The 21759-nt window shown below is 34.7% G+C and overlaps 1 protein-coding gene across 4 annotated transcripts in view; it reads left to right on the top strand.

Annotated features, from left to right (window-relative positions):
* Positions 1 to 21759, top strand: part of LOC140750343 (uncharacterized) — a 101591-nt gene that overhangs the window by 74250 nt on the left and 5582 nt on the right. For all 4 annotated transcript variants that reach the window (XM_073083806.1, XM_073083805.1, XM_073083807.1 and 1 more), the window contains 2 exons: positions 16772 to 16899; positions 21017 to 21211. In XM_073083806.1, coding sequence (XP_072939907.1) covers positions 16772 to 16899; positions 21017 to 21211 — 323 coding nt within the window. The remainder of the gene's footprint in view (positions 1 to 16771; positions 16900 to 21016; positions 21212 to 21759) is intronic.

Here is a 21759-nt window from a genome sequence, read left to right as displayed (position 1 = left end):
AATAATTAAACTACACGTACTTCCGAATGTCGCGTATAAAAGGCCATGCAATTTATTCACGGGAAGAGAGAAACGAAACGGAAGTCATTGTTCATGGTCGCGATATTTTTTATCTACCCAGCTCTCCATTCAACTATTGATTGGTTTATCGACGTGTTATTAAATGCTTTCACTTCACTCTCCACATTTCTAAGCAAGCTATTTTGTAGTAGCTATGTTTGTTGTATAAGAGAACGGATTCTGAATATTCATACCATTTTTTATCAAATTAGAGTAGCGTATGTGTGTGGCATACCATATAAGCTGTAGTCAACTCCTTATTCTTGTGGAGTCAGTCGTTCGGTCACGGATTAATTGTATCATCTGAAAGCTAAGTAGGAATGTCTGGTGTAAATGTAAACTTACCATCCTCTTAAAACAAGAATAGTTATATGGCCGAAATATTTGTGTTACTTCCAAACTCGAATTACGTAAGTAAATACACCACGTATTTCTTTAATATTGGAATATTAAAAGAAATTTCGTCACAAGCACATTTGCCAACTCTGAGAACCAAGTTGAATGCCTGATACACAAATGTGTTTGTTACCTACTCTGTATCTGTCATGAACAGACGTATCTAACTATCTACTTGTCTATTACACCCGAACAAAGGTACGAGTAGAAACACAGTTCAATCTTAAAAGGAAAATTATAAATTTTTAACATACAGACCAACATTATATCTATGTATGTTAATGACATAACCAATCAACCAATAACTGCTAAATTTATTTAATATGTAACTCGTTATGCCTTCGCTACGTATAATACTTTGACATTATACAATGTTAGAGGGACAAATATGAATCTGTCAAGCATTACGCAGATTCGCACGACGAAGTTGTTTTGGTCGTTACACTAGTATCAAGACGTTGCGGTCCATTGTCATGTGACAGATTGCAAAATAATAGAAATGCCAACAGATCTCGGAATCAAGCATTAAAGGTCAGGCAGGTATAGGGTTACGGTGCAAATGTGAACAGATGGCAGTCGAACACCTGGTCCGATTATATATTTATTTATACCGTATTACATAATGTGGGTGCAAACTATAAACATGGTTTTATATAATTGTATATAAAACTGAATACAGGTATATAAAATTAAATTGTCTGTGTGTGGTTCATTTTTAAGTGTTTCAGTGTACATGAACAAGAATCTCTATTTTCAAGAACATTTTATCTTGGAATTAGGTGATTTATTCCAATAAGTGGAATAGGTTCAATTTAACTTTGTATTTATGTTTCTAGGTTTTTTGGCAATTATAAAAACCATACTTGGTTCACGGAACCTTATTAGACTTATTAGGTAAATATTAAATGAACCTTAGCTGTTTACGCATCGGCAGCCTGGTAGATGATATTTTTATCTCGTCTCAATAAAACAATCAGTCAATTTTATAATCTATTTCATTGTCCATATCTAATAGACATTTGTTACAGATACGAAGCGTGTCATAGGCATTTATTAGTTTCACTTTATAACTACGTAACTGAGCATTCCAAAGAAATGTCGTGAACTCGTGACTGCGCCGCTTTACGTTACAACCGATGAAGTAACTGCTCAAGTTTAGACAATCGAAATATTCTCACCGGGTATTTCAAGCCACAACAGATTCCTATTATGATTAACTTATAAATAGTGGTTTGGCAAAATAACAACTGAGAATTTGCACGCGAGTTACAAGTTGCGCAAAAAGAGTGTTTCATTGTTATATTTTGTTTAGTATATTGTTACTTTCGTTTGTCTTCGTAAATAAAAATATAAAGCTGATTCCACTTTAACAAATAATTAAACGTAGATACGTTTACATTCAAGTATAGATAGATATACGTGAATGTTTTTTTAAAGAAAATCTAAATACTTAAATGATTCTCATAAATTCAATATAATTTAGTTGTTCTAAAATCGTATTTATATATATTACCTGAGATCTATTTAAATACTTGAAAGACATTTAGATTTTAAAAATGTTTATATTTTTTTTTTATGTTTCATTTGTTAAAACATGATAAAGGGCACCAAAGCTATTTTAAGTACATTTGTTTTAAGCTAATGGCAGAACTTTACCATTGTAACTCCATTGAAATAGATAAAATCATATATTTCAAAGGAGGCTAAGTTGTACATATATTGTTTAATCTAGAGATACAAGAAGAGACCAAGGTCTCTAGAGCCTGCTTTAAAATTGCGTCATCTCTTCGGATGAGTTCATTTCTAAACAATAAAGTTACCTTCAGAGCACGATTATGACGGACTTATGGAAGCTCTTTTTTAATATAATTTGAAAATTAGACCAAAAAGTGTTAAAGGTCAAGTCTCGCGTTAAGTAATATTTATATGTAACGAATTTAAAAGGTAATGTCTGTTTTTAGTATTACAAGAATTCTTATGACAGAGAAAATCATATAATACTCTTGATATATTTAAGAACTTACAGTGTTACCACCAAATAATAGATATGTATGAGTGGTAAATGTATGGTTTGGGTATTCACCCTTACAGATAATAATAGGGCGTACCTATAACGGTATCTCATATACTCATATTATAAGTAAGAATTCCTAGTTCAAGCACTTTAAGTGCCATTATTATTTAAGTAACAGTCTCTGATAAATAAAAAAGCGTATTATTAGAAGTTACAGTAAACAATACTTAACAAATTTGTGTATATTAAAATTTTATTTGTCGCGTGATACAACCTAACGCCTAAAAACAAAAAAGGAAAAGTGTGTATCACTTCCCATAAATTAATAACACTTTCTCACTTATTCATGCGCCTGACATTACGCTTACATTAATAATTAAAGTGTGCATACAAAATGGCTTCTTATGTATGGACGTGGCGTCTGCTCGTAATGTTTACGTTATCCAACAGTCATTGACCTTATCTAAGAGTAAATCTTTGAGATAGTGTAAGCTCATGTATGATGCAAGCTTACAGCTTCACATACTTATAGGTACTTCTTATAACTAGTAAACATTCAATAATCGATAGTGTAGTAGGCACAACTGATTAATTTTGACTTGAAATCGATGGAATTGTATAGAAATGTTTATTTTACACCTTTTACTCTCTTAGGGACTGCTTGAGTCACTTATAATGTGTGAATTCACTAGTCAATCATATATTGCCGTAATCAACGCTATAACTCTGGCATTAGGGCCTGCCGGGGATGTAATGTTCAAGACAGCATATTTTGCCAATCAAAAGGGTTTATTTTACCGACCATTTAAAAAAAGCTGTATAATATGTATTGCTTGCATTGCGTCGGCAAAGAAGGCCGTCAAGATTCTTAGGGCGCAAAAATCATAATAATATTATGAAGGAGCGCTCATGACCCTAACAAGGCTACACGTAATACTATTAGTACTATTCTAGACGTTAATTAAAGTTATTAATGTAACTAAATCAGAATACGCCTAAACATTATAAATGCAACGCGCATAATCGTGACACAGAATAAATTAACATCGACGATTTTCCTTGTTGTAGAATAGCACTTAAATGTAAATTGGTGCTAATTACTTTTTGAAATATGACGCCTAGCATTTCCTGGATTCGGTTCGCAAACCGTAAGATTGTTTGCGACAATCGTATTAGGCAAATAAAGCTTTATTGGTCTTACGGCGGTATCGCGAATCACAAGATTCACAAGTGAAAAAGTGATTTGATATACAGCGACTTAATACTAATTTTGCGAATGTGCGTTGATATTTGAATTGAAAATGAACATAACCCGGAAAAATAACATCGCAACAATCGTAAGTTTAGTTTCTGTGCTCTATGTTGTGTAGCTCTTACGTTTACATGCTCTATGTTAATAGATCTGTTAAGTAGTATATTGTGTTAAGTATACGAATTTGCTTTATATCAGCAATTTACGTGTAAAGGTAGTAAAATTATTCGTAATATAACAGCGGCATTAACCTCGCTATTCTCTTTTCATTTGAAGAGTGTGGAAAGACAGCGACGTTTGAGGCGTTCCAACTTAATACCATTCTCAAGGACTTAGTAATGCATTTGCCACTGAGCTAAGGCTAGATTTCCATTCTTTTAAGGGTACACACAAGACGTCTGTAGCCAATTTTCGTCAAATAGACTGATCACTTGCCTCTACAATTTCTTGAAAATTTAGCAAGATTCGACATTTACATTCTGAGCGATACATGTCTAACACTTGACAATAATTGCTTGATAATGTAAATACTAGACATGCACTTGTGTTCAACATGTGTAACGGCGGATCACACAGCAAGTACAAAACCAAAGGTTACTCGCTTAACGACTTTCTATCGTCATCATGGGAAAACTCAAGTTTGTGTTCACGTCTAGATGAGAACTTTCTCCGAGTGATGGAGCTGATGTGCGGACGTTAATTTATTTGTCATTAAAACTGTGATTATTTTCCGCCTTTGGAAGCACTTTCTACGATGGATTACGTAGTGCAAATACAATAGCTACCGGCGATGGTACGGAGCAGTACGAGATGATACAATTTCACAGTCACTTAAAAATTGTGTACGTACATAATTGTGTGTAAAACATTTGGGACGGAAAGACACTTTTGATTATAATGTATACAGGGTGAATTTTTAAAACGGGCCTTCAGGGCCAAATCCGAAACTATAAGGATTAGCGAAAAATGCTGAAAGGAGTTACGAGGCCGATTTTGATAAAAACTAAAACTGCATCATTAGTTTTTTAAAATATTTTTTTCCTTAGCCGGGAATCGAACGAGTTCATTTTGAAAAAAATTACACCTGTATATTATTCCACTATCTGATAGTGTCGCTTATAAGGATCAAATTCTGGGAAGTAATGTTATGTGACAAATTAAAGGAAAAGGAAAATTTTGAAGAAAATACGTATTTTTCCATACATTGGCATACTAATTCTTAAGGATTATACATAACAAATGATTTATGTATAATTGAAGAACCATTGAAGAATTTGTTGGTTAATTAACTAATTATTCGATGTTATGACTATGACATACGGCTTAGTATAAGAAAGTAATAGTTTGGCAAATAAGTTACCGCCGTTTTTAGGATTTATTTTTTAATGAAAATAGATAACTGATTGTCAAATTGTCAACTTTACATCTGTATTAAACGAAACTCCGCTCATAGCAAGTAAATCTATTATAATGGTCCTAAAAATAACCTTAGCTAAGTCGGACATAAAAATATAAATTATTAGGAAAATAACGTCCATTTCGAATGACAAAACATTGAGCTAAAAAAAAATGTTAATACACGAAATGTTTAAATTAATAAATGGCGGGAACATAACTGCCAAATTAATATGAAAAAATATGTATTTTCTTAAAATTGAGGCTTTTCCTTTAGTTTGTCGTTTATCATTACTTTCCAGATTTTGATCCTTATAAGCAACACTATCAGATAGTGGAATAATATAGAGGGTGCATTTTTTTTCAAAATGAACTCGTTCGATTACCGGCTAGGGAAAAAGTTATTTTAAAAAAGTAATGATGCAGTTTTAGTTTTTATCAAAATCGGCCTCGTAACTCCTTTCAGCATTTTTCGCTAATCCCTATAGTTTCGGATTTGGCCCTGAAGGCCCGTTTTAAAAATTCACCCTGTATACTAATTGATATATACGATCGAATTGAGAAACCTCCTCCTTTTTTAAAGTCGGTTAAAATCAATAAATGTCCTTTACACTCCGTAAGTTAAGAAGTATTACAAGTAATTAAATTGGACCATCTGATTTCCAAGCCTCCCTGCTGCATTTCTTCTTATACTTTTTTATCCATAGACACTCATCATTAAGAGTAACGAATGCTCGTTTGCTGTTACTATAATATGAAGAGGTAACTTGTTTTAAATAGGTACTCGAATGACAACACTTCATTACCAAACTACCTACGGTATCATTGTACATCGAGTTTCACACTATAATTCATTACACGTTCCTAATGATATTCTAAAAGGCGAGTAATAAAACGTCAATCATTATTTTATATCTATTCTACCAAGTTACCAAAGTAATTTCGCAATCGAAGGACACCACAATGTTAATCACCGTGGCCTTGTTCAAATCTTCTGTAACCGGTCGAACATGATTTGTTTCGATACTGGTTACCGAACTAAGCTAACAAACACGATTTTAAACGCACTAAGTAGTTTGGCCATAGAAAAATTATAAAGGAAATTATTTTAATGTCTTTATCATCTCATGTTTCAGACAATAAGTATTAGGATAGGCATTTTCGTTTAAATATTTTTTTGATTTTTGCAATCTATTTCAAAGCCAGTTGAGAGGCAGTTGAGAGTCTTGAAATTCACCCTTTACATAGAGGGTCCGTAATTATGTACGTATTATATATATTACCCGATGACGACCCGCGTGGCGGAGCGGTCACCATACCGGTCTGACGCGCAAAGGGTCCCGGGTTCGATCCCCGGCCAGACAGATATCTAAATGATGAATTTAGATTTCTGTTTCTGGGTCTGGGTGTTTTTGTATTTGTCTATGTGTGTGTCCATGGCACCCACGACACAGGATATCCTAGTGTGGGGCTGTGAGTGTAGAAAGTGTAGAAAGCGTTTATTACCTAAATACATCTATGTATTACGTATGTTTATTTTATAATATAGGAGTAGCAGACGAGCATGCAGTCCACCTAATAGTAAGTGGCTACTGCCGCCCATGGACATCTGTAATCAACCCCCAGATAGGATTAGATATTCCTACCAGAGGTCGACCACAGATGCGCCGCTACTCCTGAGGACTAAGCTGGAACGCCTCGAAAAAGTATGTCTCCCTTATCACACCCTTCAAAACGCAACACAGCAGCGCCTAACACTGCTGTTATTAGGCAGAAATAGGTGTGGCGGTGGTGCCGTCGCAGTCGAACCACAAAGGGTTCTACCACCTTCTAATGTTCGTATAAGATATCACTAATATAATGAGTGGTAGAAAATATACCTTTAAGTATTTAAATTCTGTAAAAGGTTCTTATACTTCTGTGGACAGTAGAGACACGTGTAATTGTGGATCGGTTGACTTTACACAACGTTTTAGAACATTACACTCTCAGGTAACTTTCACGGACGTAGGTTTCCTCACGACGTTTTCCTGTACCGTTAAAACAAGCGATAATTAATTTCTACTACGCACAAGACATCGAACCTATCCCTCTACCGACCTTTAATTACTGATACAGATAGATACTTTAATATACTTTCTTGATTTTATAAAACGCAACCAAGAAAACATTATTAGGTTATTAACAAAGACAATATAATGGAAATCAAAATCAAAATATATGTTTTAAAGTTACTAGAAGTTCCAAGTAAAAGGAATTGGACGTACAACCTTTTGAGTTTATAAATACGTGGAGGTCAACGCGCTAACCACTACATTTTACTGCGAAGATTAAAGGCGCGCGCACATTACGGGCGCACCGCGCCGACGTTTCGCGGTGTTGTGAATGGTCACATGCAAAGTACCCAAACTTAAATTTTGACACACCGAAACTCACCTTAATTTGTATAATTCACATGCCTTTAATTTACGAACACCTAGCGTGAACACAGGTTTGAATAAAAATATGTGGATGTGTATTTTTTTCCAATGTACGGGTTGGATTCAGCTTGAAAGATGCATTTTTCTTATAGAATACTTTGCTTCATTAATCGGGATAATTGTCGGGATATTTTTTGTCGCATAGTAAAGTCTTTTCGGGCCCTCTAGTAATTTATGTATTTGCTTTGTCTGCGAGGCAAACTGTAGATACATTACCACGTGACCAATATTAGGATTTTTGCTTTTCGCACCGTAGTGCGGTGCGGCGCGGTTTGATGTGCGCTAAGCTTTACTACTCTAGTTGTTCTAGTTTACTATCAACGTCAATCTACTTTCTTAAGTTTCTTGACTTAGGTATAGGATCATGTTATTATAATATGTAGAAATTTTCTTTTCTTGTGTTTTCCACCTTTCTCTTGTAAGTAGTTGATAGTAATTACACATTGCAGGTAGTAGCACATAAACAGTAACAAATCTCGGTCACTTTCTTATTTTTTTTACGTATTTTTGTCTTGCACTCTAAAGGTGGTCGAACCCTTAATGCTTCGGAGGCACCACAACCGCAACTATTTCTGTTTAAAAAATTAACAATAGCAGTATTAAGCGCGTAAGGAAGACAATTGTCCGAGGCTCATCTGTGGTTAACTCCCGGTAGAAATCTAATCCTATCCGGAGTATATTCCAGATGTCCATGGGTCGGCCATGTGACCAGAAACCACTTCCCATCAGGTGACTTGCTTGCTCGTTTGCTACTATATTAAAAATAATAAGCATAATGCACCTGTACCTATAAAGATGTTCATCTAATAATTGTAGTTCGGCCAATTAAATAACGATCTTAATCAAGATGGCGTTACTATTTGCCTCTCGCTCTTACGACATTGCCGCAAATTGGTATTCACAGTTCACACGTATAAACAGCAAAAAAAATGTTCAACACTATGAGCACTGTTTTTTGTATGTTCTATGTGCACTGCCTTTGTGTTGTCATTTTCTAACTTAACAATAATGAGATCGCTATAAATAAATACAAGTAGTGTGATGCCTTTTACATGTGATTATAATAGGTGTTTCAAAATGATTAGTATAATTAGGACTTTAAAATATACCTACTGTAAAAAGTTTGAGGCGTTTAATGTATTAAATTATTTTCTTTAACTTCATCACACGAAGACTCGATATATGGGGAGACTAGCTGAAGTATAGATCTCGCCGTCATCAACGAACTAAAGTTTTCTTACATAAGGTAATGGGTGTAGTCAAATTAGTTGATCGAAACGAAATTAATATTTAAAAATACAAACTTTTCACATGAAGTTTGGACAGGTATTGTCCAGAATTCTAGGCAAAATTGGCATACCAATGAGGATTGATTTATTTTTGCTCAGTTCCTATATACCTAGTCCTTAAGTCACCATTAAAAATGGAACACATTAGCGCTAAAGAAAAGTAGGTTTATTATAAACCAGTATAAAAACTTTTGGATACAGAGGCTTAAGGTCACTCACCTTAATCGTAGATTATTATATATTTTCATCATCATCAACCCATTACTGTCCCACTGCTGGACACGGGTCTCCTCTAATGATGAGAATGGATTAGGCCATGGTCCACCGCGCTGACCAAGTGCGTATTGGTAGACCTCACATACCGTTGAGATATTTTTTATAAATCTCTCAGGTATGCAGGTTTCCGCACGATGTTTTCCTTCGCCGTTAAGCAAGTGATAATTAATTTCTAATACGCACATAACTTTTAAACCTCAGAGCGTGCTTGGGATTTGAACCTCGGACCCCTCGATTGAGAGGCGGAGTTTCTTAACCACTAGGCTATCACTTTATATATATTGTAGGTACCTCAAAGATTCCATTTAACGATAATTACCTAATCATACAATCAACCAAGTTAGTATGCCGGTGTTTTATTAAGGAAGTAAGTATATAAACAGTTTATCGCAAAATCAGTTATCTGATATTTGTCGTTGCTTTCACAACAGCTAGATTAGTTATTTATAATTACTGCCGATAAATGAAGTATCAACAGTCCTTGAAAGTCTCTTAATATTGACAGAGAACAAATATTTTTTGAAATCGTTTCGATATTAAGAAATTTGTTTAAGTCATACCTATAGTAATTTAAAACACTACAGAGTTTATTTGCGCAAATTATTTTTTCAGTCAAATAGTATATGCAATATGATGCATTACGATTCGACTCTTTTATTTTATTTATATATAAATACTAGCTGACCCGGAAAACGTTGTTGCCATATAAATAAAAAATGTTAAGGGCAACAACCCTTATCACTTAGGGGTATAAAAAATAGATAGTAACCGTTTCTCAGACCTACTGAATATGCATATAAAATTTGGTGAAGATAGGTAAAACCGTTTCGGAGGAGTACGGTAACTAGCATTGTGACACGAGAATTTTATATATAACATACATATAGATTACACAGTCAAGATTGTAAATCTTGTGTGACGGACCCTTTTTTTTGTTTACGAGGGGGAAACCTTCAAAAGGTACTCTGTGCCGTGGGAGCGGCACGGGGTTATGTGGAATTCGGATATATGGTGTGCACAGTGGCGGATTTAGCGGATTTAAAAAAATTAGGATCTAGGCTGTACAGTTTTTGCCGCCCCTGATTTTACAATTGTCATGTCTTAGTTTTTTTTGCTCGCCGCGACGGCTCATGCTACGGTTCCCGTTATTTTTTTTTTTTGCTCGTGACGCCAAGGCATGATCGATTCTGTCCCCAAATTTGCCGCCCTAGGCTGAAGCCTACTCAGCCTGCTGGTAAATCCGCCACTGGGTGTGCACAACGGTATGCGACCACACATACCGCCGTCCTTCCCGGGGTCGTTCTCCGGGCGGTTCGAGCTCCCCACCCCCAACCCCAACTCTCTTACGACCCCCAACCCCGGAAGCCCCTTTTAGTCGCCTCTTACGACAGGCAGGATATACCGTAGCCCTATTCTGGTCCCGGAACTACAGGGACCGTGTGACGGACCCTTAAGAGATTACTATAAAAAATCATCTGGCTTATTGAAATGAGTAGTTTTATGCAATACACATAATATATACATCTAGAACCCATTATTTTCCTACTGGTGGGCACGGGTCAAATTAAGATGACTTCAGACCAGTCCACTATGCTGGTCAAGCGCAGATTGCTAGAGCAGCCCTTTTTAAGTCAGTTAAATATACCTAGATATGGGCATTTTATAAACAGTAACGTATTACAAGCTTACAAAAATAAGCATTGTCTAAGAAAATTTCCTACGGTACTCGTTAATAGATTGATTGCGATTTGAGGCCACGGCCGCAAGATCGATCGGGTATCGAGAGTTGCCAACTGTGGGAGTTGCACAAACAATACGCGGTTTGCAATGTGTGGAACAGTGTTATGTTTACTTCTCGATGTTACAATGCAAAGGCAAAGTAAGCCGGTAGAGTTTAGTTCTATAAATCTTGACCACTCACAGACCAGTATTGCCTTTGATTTTATGGTTTCGCATACTTATATATGTTCTGCTTTAAGGAGGCAAAATCTAGTAAAAAGTATTAAAATTGAGAAGAGATCAAAAAGTCCAATGTCTTAATTGTATTAATAACACATCAAAACTTTAATCAAAATCAAAATTTCCTTTAATAGCATGAGTAACGCCATCTATGAGGATGGACAGTCGGCAAATCAATATGGCGCACGGAATGATAGCGCGGTATAAAAAATGTGCTCGTATCATTTGTGATGTTGTTTGAGAATTTTAGAGTAATGAGAGTAAATTTTATTTTTGTGTAAGCTTTAACCTAATAACACGAAAATATTAATCGTGCTTAAAACATCCCTATGTACAAAAATACATACAGAGCATTATTAGACGATCCGTTGAATGGTATGGAAGTTAATGAACAGCAGCACCATCTAGTGGTGAATCAATAAAATGGATAACATGAACTTTGATTACTAAGTGTTGCTTCATGATGAATCATCAAGCGGTCTTTATTTATAAACAACTATAATAATCATTATGGATATTTAAATATGGACAAATATTAAAAATAATGTCTCTTTACTGGGTCAGAGAGAGTTAACTAGCGTGCTTGACAATAGCCCGCTTTTGTTTAAACCTAACAAGAATAGAGTTAGATGTCCTTTTCACACATCCACTTTTGTTTTACGCTTTTAGCTCGTTCAAGACTGCTCTGGATGCTTTGTGACTTTGTGTCGACTCTCTTTTGTGTGATATATTATTGTGCCATTGTAGATATAATGGTCGAAAGTATCCGAAATAAATAAAGTTTCACAACTAGAGAATTATATTAAAAACAAAAAAACCTGACTGCTTGAAATTATAGCCTGTGTCACTCCCATAATTTAGAAGAATTGATCGTCACCTCATATATATGTTAAAATCTGGACAAGCCAAAACACAACCAGAATATCTTGTTTAGTTGCGGCCTTGCTGTAGCCAGCATCCGGTTCCACTATCAGATCAGCCCAATAATATTATATTGCATTGTCTTCAAAGTCTCATATGTATTTTAAATTTCAACTTCATTCGATTCAGGTATCTTACTAGGATGTTTATAAAAAACTTAAATTAATTAATTTATTTATTTATTCATAAGTATAATGTCAAGTTCAACTGAAGCTTGAGATTATTTTTTCTTAAACTTTACAGTTTATTCATTGATGGTACAATTGTGTAAAATACAATCATTTTACTTACTCACTGTCTTCAAATTCTTTAGTAGATAAGTAAAAGTTAATTAAGATACAATTTAAATAAACATTAATAATTTAGCAAATTTGTTAAGGTGTTATCAAATGTTAATGCAAACTTTTCACCGTAAGAAGCCTGAAGTTTTAATTAATATAACTGTAACCAATAAATGCAAAGTAGTTCATATACCAAATTAAATAAATTTCATTAAAATTAATAGCTTCATAGTTCCACTGCGTCGGTATCATTGTCACACTACTTATGCTTCTTAGTAACAACGTTTTATCGTATTATTCGAGGGAATTTATTGGGGAGTCAGCGACTTTGAGGGAAGCTATTCAAGCCTCTAATTTGTCAGTTGTCACTCATTCAGATGCAGAACCTTGAAGTCTGATAACTCTCATTCGATTCATTAGCATCAAGTAGGTCGTCTTACTCTCTGACTGACCTATTTTGGGGTTAATTACCAAGCAATAATGAAGAATTCAGAGTCACGTATTGTGATAATAATCAGAACCGATTTTACTATTCAACATTCTTAAAATACTTGTAGTTCCTCTAATCGATTTGACCTATGAGTGTATGATCTAATTAAGGATAATTTGATTCTTTGGATCTTAACAACTACAACGGCAGGATCACCATTTACAACAATAAAAAGGTTTAAGAACAAACAAGATTGATTGTAGTATAGCTCAATTATGCAATTAATTAATTTACCTAAAGCTCTTTCATTGCGCAATAAAAGTTTTCTAGAAAAAATAAGAATAATCGGCAGTCAAGATTGTTGTTCTATGATTATTTCATAACGTTTTTTATCCAAGACATTTGATAGTTCATGAATATTAAAGTAATTTAAAATACATTATTGATATACCTGCTTGCCACCTACCTTATTTAAGTGATGGTCGACTTAAAATAGATTTAGTCGCGCTTTACATTAGTGGTAACAAGACACATTTTTGAATAAGTGCTATAATTAATTAACAAAGTGAATTTAAGTTATTATTTAATTAAATTTGCATTATATAATGAGTGCAGTGGAAGTGAAAACCAGTGGAAAGGAGAATACGAAAAAAGAAATGAAAAAGGAAGCAGATGTGTCGTGTTGGAATTGCTTGACGACAGAAGATGTTGACGAGGACCAGGGACCCATTCCACTACCAAAAGTACGTGAAAAACAAAGAAAAAAATTAAAACTTTATTCATTTTTGGCATCCGAACTATCAAAACCAAAAACATTGCCATTTAAACAGAAAATAAGTGAAAATTACATTATCGGCAAACGGATTAATGAAAAACTCGCAACTGAGACTGTAATTGATAAAAATGAAACAGAAAATATAATTCATAAATCAGATATTCAAACACTTGATGATAATTTGACGAAAGTGAAGGTGCCATGTACTTGCCAAAAGGATGAACTAGGAAGAAATAATATAACCTCATCAAAAACAACTACAGATGTATTCGTGAAAGAATCCTCGGCTCCCATGGAATCAAAAAATCTCGGTTTAAATAAAGAGCCTTCTGTAAGTTTATTCAGTAGTACTCACTTAGGTCAAGAATTACTTGAATCAAAAGAAATCAATGAAACAAATGTCGATGAACAGACAAATACGAATACTACAGACTTTGTGAACAAAAAGTCAATATCTCAAAATGCTGCAGCATCGATTGCAATTAATGAGAAAAATCCAGGTTTTCATTCTATCGATACGGAAATGGTTTATAAAAAGGTCATTGAGAATCCTCCTGGAAGTAAAATATATGATTCGTACATGAAAGAGAGGAAAAATGAAATACTTGAAAATATTTCTTCTATTGAACCTGTTAAAATCGACGGATCATTTGAAAACATACCTCATAACGTATCGCATTTAGATTCAATAGATGACACTAAAGGTAAAAATCGAAATTCAGGTGAATTATTTGTTGATATGAATTTTGAGACCGCTAATAATTATAAGACATATACACCAGATAATTCCAAAATAGTATCAATCATTCAAGAAAATAAGAGTTTAGACAGGAATAACAAGCCTTTGTCTGATATTAGATTTGGACTATTTAGAAATTCTTCCACTTCTCTTAACGAAAAAATAAATGAACATGTACCAGTAAAAGTATCAACGGATGATCGTAATACTCCTAGAGTGAAGCCAATGTTGTTTAAACAAAAAGCTAGTGAAGAGAACCAAGTCGATAAAGGAGAAGTAGGATTGGTACAAAAAAACTTAAATTTGGACAGTGAAACAAATCTACCCGATCCTTCTGTAACTATATCTTTAATTTCCGATGAAACGTTACCCGATAGCACAAAGCTAACAAAGGTATTGACTGATGAAAAAACTGTTTCACTAACACAACTACTTAAAGAGTCTGTTAGCACTCAAGTTGACTGCACAGAATTATCGAATGCGACAGATAATTTATGGAATTTAATACGAGAGGATAAAATTGAAAAGAGCCCCGAAAAGGAAGACGATGTTAAAGTATTATACAAAGTTAAAATTGAAACTTCAACTCCTATTAATAAAGATACAGATGTAGCTAAAACTCCATTTGGGAGTTCGTTGAATAAAAATAATACTAAAAAATCTTTAGACGGAAGAGAGGAAACAGCACTAAGCGATAAAGGAGATAATACTAGTTCTAATGGGTCTGAATCTGGATATGCAGGTTCTGCAGCAAACGTGCAAGATTTACTTAATGAGGCCAAGAGTATAGATAATAAACTTGGAATTACTGAAGAAACCTTGCGACCTTTAGAAAATACTAATCAATTTTCTGAAGATAGAAACTTCAATACATCTTTATCCTCACTTAACAAAAGGACTATATTAAAAACTTCATCTTTAATTAGTGGAATGAACAATACAGGAAAAAAGACACCACTTAAATCTTTACGTTGGAATACAATGTCTATGCCATCCAGGTCTTTCAGTTTTGAAGGTAATTATTAAAATTATTTATGGTGCATTTTCGTATTGCGTATTAGAATAAAATTCATTTTTTTCAACTTCACCGCCTCACTTAAGTTTAGAAGCTGGTAATTCTAGTTTAACGCGCATTATTCTTGCCTCATTCATCTCATACAGCGCTTACTCCTAATTGCTCACTAACCATATTAGTACCAATGTTTTGTTTAGAATTGTGTTCGGCCGCGGATGCTATCGCAAACGTGCGTACGTAACAGGAAACAATACTGGATGCGATAAATACGGATTTCATGTGGTTTTAACATTGAATTTGGACGTGTCAGCAGTGCTTTATGGTATTAAATAATAATGACTGCGTTAATCAAGAACAGTTCGGAAAATTCGCGTTATTTTGCCATAGATAATTATAATCGAAGTGTTACCACTACGGACGAGCGTATTAGTACACCTTATCAACCAGTGAATATTTATAGTACAAATCGTGGGATGGATATAAATGAACAAACTTCTTTTTTGCGCAAGTGCCTCTCTTGTTGTTGTTGTTGGTCTTACTGTTACTCGAAAGATGAACACGATTCTCCTGTTGACGACCCGAATACTTCATTAGTGGGCCACGTAGGAAGAAGTTACACGTTGAATGCAGAACCGAAGAGAAATCAATCCCAAATTCCTACGGTAACCGTGACAGGGCCGGTTGAAGACGATTGTATCATATTAACTACAAAGCGCTTGCTATCTAACGAGCAAGAAGCAAGTTCGATCAGCTTGTCTAAATATCCTGGGGAAACATCTTCGCAGAATATATCCCTCAATGACTCGACGATTCACAGCAGTTGCAGCACTTTGAGAACTGGTGAGAAAAAGTCGTTCATATACGAGGTCCTGATGTGTCGGGATTCGTTTCTGAAATCGTTGGAATGGTGTGATAATTCTTTAACGAGAGGCAAAAAGTGTCGATTCGTGAAACAAGACGATTGGATAGAGTTAAAAAGCGAGGGTACCCGAAGCCAAATATGGTTTGAACCAGCACTTATGGTGCACGTTACACAAATCCACGGCGTTATCAAAACACTGCACTATGTACATGGGCTCCTGACGTAACTGTTCTAATAATAACAAGTGCACTGATATGGTATAAATGGAACAGCATGCGTTTGTTTTAACGAACACATTTTTGTACCTAATTTTAAAATAAGCAAAAAAAATCAGTCTCGGGCACCTTTTTCATTTTATAGCACAGTTTTTGTAGCTTATTTCTAGTAATATTAACAATTTAAATATTCAAAAAAGAAAACAATATGTGACGCGCCACATCTATTTTAAGCGTGCGTTTCGGTGTAAGAGGCGTCCATCTTAATGCTCATGAGTGGCAAAGCATCTATGATCTATTTCAGATAGAACTTCTGTTCCATATGAAGTCCAGCATAAGGTGGACTGCAAATTCGTTTGCCAACGTAGTCTTAAAAAATAATAATACTAAAGAATAATATTGTTTGTTTCAGATGAAGTGTACATGTCAGATGCGGTCTCACCCGGCCATGCCACGTTGCCGAGGCGGTCCAACTCACCCCTACCCCACGAAAGGGACCTGGACAGAGATAGATTCCCGCTCAACAGGAGTGGATTACAGGTAATGTTTTTTTATTCCTTAACGAACGAGAAACGTATCCAAAACTAAGGATTTTATTAATAAGAATTAAGTGCCCCATAGTCACCTTGTTTAAATCTTTAATCTAAATAAAATTATACAATATCGTACAATCTGGTTCGTCTGGTCACATAATGGCCACTAAATAAATAAAAAACATAACACAACAAGATAATAATCTTAATTAATTTGGAAGGTCGAGTTATAAAATATTTACATTACATAATGTTGGGAAAAGACAAAATTTTTATTCGATCCTGTGACAATATTCAGTTTTAAATAATTTACTCATTTTACTTTTTGGTTTTATACTTTTGTATATTGTGTTTTGTACCCAATGTTTGTACCTCTAATATATCATTAGCCTAGCTGTATTATTTCTTTCCAACCATGAGTTCTAGGACTCTAAAATTCGACAACGGGATAAATATGTCTATTCCTTAGTTATCAACTAGCTGACCCGGCAAACTTTGTACCGCCTCAAAATCTATTTATCAAATATCATATAAAACATAGCCTATGTTACTCGTGGATAATTAGCTTTCGAATGGTGAAAGAATTTTTAAAATCGGTCCAGTAGTTTTTGAGCCTATTCATTACAATCAAACAAACAAAGTTTTCCTCTTTATAATATTAGTATAGAAGATAAGTTATTTCAGTAGGAATCTAATCTTAAATTAGCAGGCGACTTTCTAGAAAGTTTTTTTTTGTAATTCATATTTTATTACTTCAAATATCTACACATAATATGTTTAAATTGATAAAATATAACAGTAAAGCAATAAAGTGTTGGAATTAGCTTAGTTTGGCAAGTTTGTATAAGTGTAAACGCTTGTGACAACACCGTATTGTATCGGAGGCCGTACGTCCATTGTTAGGTCGGGAACGCCGTCTTGCGCGTGTCGTAATCGTAACAGTTTACAAAACAATGCCCAGATCTCAAATGCAATACTTTAATTACCCTTCGTTAGAAAAAATGAAAGATCCATTGATATTATATGTAAACAAGGATGTAGAATTTAAAATATAGAACTTAAGTATTGGAGAAACCTAACCTCTTTCGTGGTATGAAGTAGCCTGGGTCGCTAATTATACCGATAGGTTTTCGAGTCTCGTTAAAATCAGTGCAATAATGTTCATATTAGGTATAAAAATATATCTATAAACTGGAGTGCATACATTTTCATGAGGATGTATGCAACGAGGAAATTACACGCCTAAAATACTACTATTATACTAAAATAATACACTTAAATGTATTTTACTGGTTATTTTAGATTCCCACATTAATGTAAATATAAATAAGGATATTGAGAACAATTTAACTAAACATTATTTACCAGTATTGCTTTATTTCCCATGTAATACCTACACGTACGTATGAATTAACTAATGAAATCAATGTTAGGGCGATAAAACATTATCGCTCGGTCGAAATAAAATGTCCAAACCACCACCAAAAATAGAAGTTGTAAATTGATATTCATCTCTACATAATGTTACATATTTAGCATGTTGTGGGTTTATTTACGAAATGTTGTAACATTAATCCCTTGTAGAGTGAGGTTGTGTGGGCAGACACGATAAAACACTATTGCTCAATGCCATATGCGGCGTATGGCCCGTTTCACATGTGATTGTATGTGATGCAACTTGCATGGCACTTGTACTTGCATGGTACTTGTATGAATGTGAGCACGTCAAATGCACTTTAAAGTGTGTTTTAGTTTAATTTTTATTATTGATTTCAATTGAATTGGCAAACTAGTCAGACAAACAAACTAGTCAGTTAGAAGAAGGTCTACTTGATGGTATATTCACTGGCGCTCTAGGATAGAAATGGCAGTTGTACTTGAAGTCGGTCACTAGCGTCATTAATACTGAAAACTAATTTGGAACGCTTTTTATATGTAGGTCTCCCCTTTGCTCAAAATAAATATTAAATACTTTTGCTTTAATTTAACTTATATTATATTTCGTCAAATAATTTATAAATTAGGTCATTTACAATAACATCTATTTAGTTGTACACTCATAAATTGGCGTATATTTAGTGGTAAATTGGCGTAAGTAGTTACTACCTCTACAAATCTACAGTTATTACCAGAAAAAAAAGTTTGTATGACGCATGTAGTAATTATTATTAGTCTCTGTTTTTTTGCGTCGTAATGAAATGACCCCGTCATTAATAAATCATTAGTAAACGTATTTTAAACCGGTTACTGTTACGCATAGATATTTTTCATTTTAGTAAATTAATGTTTATTGCAGCAACATAATAAAATATAAGTAAATAAAAAAATATATAAGCTATGTATAAAAATACTGTGGTTAGTGCTTAAAACTACATAGTTTTACTTTTAACAAAAAAAATATAAATTGTTTTGTAGATTGTTTTGTAAATATTATTTTAAGCATAAAGTAACTTGTTTAATCTTTATCTAAATAAACAATGACTACCTGAGTCTGTAAAGGTGTAACCTTTAAGTAATAATGAAGAAAAATAGAACAAAGTTAGACTTAGTATCTACAAATATTATTTAATATAAAGATTAAAATATCAATATACAGGTTAAACAAGCCAGCCTTCCTTGTTGTAAATGACATCTTTTAATCCATGTTAGTGGGTAAGTATGTAAATAAAATGTAAATCCATATAAACGAGTTGAAAATATCCGTGTACTGGATATGGAAACTCATAAAGTTTCACTGTCCTTCACATCACATTAAGTTCATTTGAATTAATACCTCATACGTATTCAAAAGTTCTTGATCAAGTATCTTGATTGTTATGTAAGCACTAATGTAAAAAAATGAAGCAGAACGAGGTACATAGCCTTCGAATAGTTGATATTTCTCATATTATACGTACAACAGACATACCTAAGCGCGCTTACACACAATGACTTTTTGCAGTGTTTTATTAGTGATATTATCTCAGAAAGATCGTGATACAGTCGCAATGATGTCGCGTTACACGACTCTACCCCGTGTAGATAACAACAGTTCCGCGTTAGGGAGATAATATAGGAATGACAGACGACGACGGTCGGCGGCTGACGCCAGGGTTTGCTGACGGAAGTCGCCTCCTGTCGCTAGCGACTGTCGACCGGCCACGGCAGGCGGCTGCCACGGCCCATCGTCGGCGACCGAGCTCATGTCGTCCGGAACAGTTAGGGAGCTATTATACGAGCGACAACTACCGTCATTGCTGCCTGTCGCCAGCGTCTGCGTGGTTGATGAGGAATATCGCTGATGTGTTACCCTCCTAGGAACAAGGTACACGAAACGCGCTACTGAATCGCTGCAAAAAAATCGCAGTGTGTATCCGCGCTAAGTCTGTAAGATATCAAATGGCGAGAGATAAAGCAGGTAAACAGACATTAGTACGATCGGTACAGTTGCGAATGAACAATGTGGGACAACACTGTTTATTTCAATTAAATGAATTGTGAAATGTGTTTGTTGTATGACTAGATAACATTTGGATTAAAAATGAAAGCGAGAACTAAGCGAACTTTGTCGCTACCTGCGACCATTAAACAGGTATATCTACAAAAGATTTTTCGACGATAACTATTACACGATTATAGTCGTTAATGTAACTGTAGTAGTTACTAAGAAGATTAATTATCTTTAGCAGTTTAGTCTGATCCTCAAATAATCCTATTTGTTTAATGGGCTTGACGACCAAAACAAGTTTCAAGGACTAATACAGAAAACACATTAATTGTTTATAGTCTTTATATGTATAAATGTATATTTTATTAATTTAATAATGCAACGAAAATATTTATTGTAATAAAATTTTAACTGATACGTAGGTACCCACATATATGGCGTTAATTAGGGGCAGGGAAAGGGGTTGTAACGGGTTAGCTCTTAGCATAGCCTAAAAATAAAAAATCTTCACACAGGACGAACTTTTTTTTTGTTTTTTGCCAACAAAATTTAAGGACTGTTCCGAAAAGTAAGAAAAAAGTCAGAGGTAGACGACAAAGTATTTTTGCCGATATCGACAACACCACTGCTATTGGACCTTCCTCATCACAAATCTATATTTAAGCTCATGCTGATCATAAAATTCTCTTGTTTCCAGGCCCGTTCCGAGTCGATGGCGTCGGTATACTCCGGCGCGGGTGAGGGCATGCGGGGCAACGTGACCATCCGCGGGGAGGTGCAGTTCTCGCTGCTGTACAACTACCGGCTCGGTGCCCTGGAGGTGGGCGTCAAGCGGTGCCGCGACCTGGCGCCCATCGACGTCAAACGCAACCGATCGGATCCTTACGTCAAGGTATGTAATACTTTTTAAATTTCAAAAAAAGGAGAAGGTGGTCATATTGGACCCGCTGTTTACGCCGTTATCCAACAGCGTATTGAGTGCCGACTTGAGAACTATGTACTAAACCAAAATTTATTTCAATTATTTTTTACTTTGTAGTGACATAAAAGTCCGTTGTATTTTTTTGTTAAAATTGTTTATTACCGTCACTAGCTAAAACTTACGAGGCGTTAATTCTGACTTACTTGACGTATCAACGCATGTTTGCCGTATCTCGTATAAGTTCTATTTCACTTACTCGTCAAGCTTTGTCTTTATTTTGGCAATTGCCTATTGGACAACTTTTTAATAATATAGAAGCAATAAACAAACATGCGGTCCATCTGATCGTAAGAAGCTTCTATCATCCATAAACATCTGTAATCAACTCCAGATTAGTCATTATCCTTACTAATATTATAAATCTGAAAGTAACTCTGTCTGTCTGTCTGTCTGTCTGTCTGGTTGTCTTTTCTTCACGCCTAAACCACTGAACCGATTTTAATGAAATTTTGCACAAA

This window comes from Epargyreus clarus, unplaced genomic scaffold (assembly GCF_041222505.1).
Source record: "Epargyreus clarus isolate Ecla_fem2 unplaced genomic scaffold, WU_Ecla_fem_2.2 ptg000019l, whole genome shotgun sequence".
In the NCBI taxonomy this organism is placed as follows: domain Eukaryota; kingdom Metazoa; phylum Arthropoda; class Insecta; order Lepidoptera; family Hesperiidae; genus Epargyreus; species Epargyreus clarus.
Note: the sequence above shows the minus strand (reverse complement) of the source record. Positions and strands in the feature narration are given on the sequence as shown.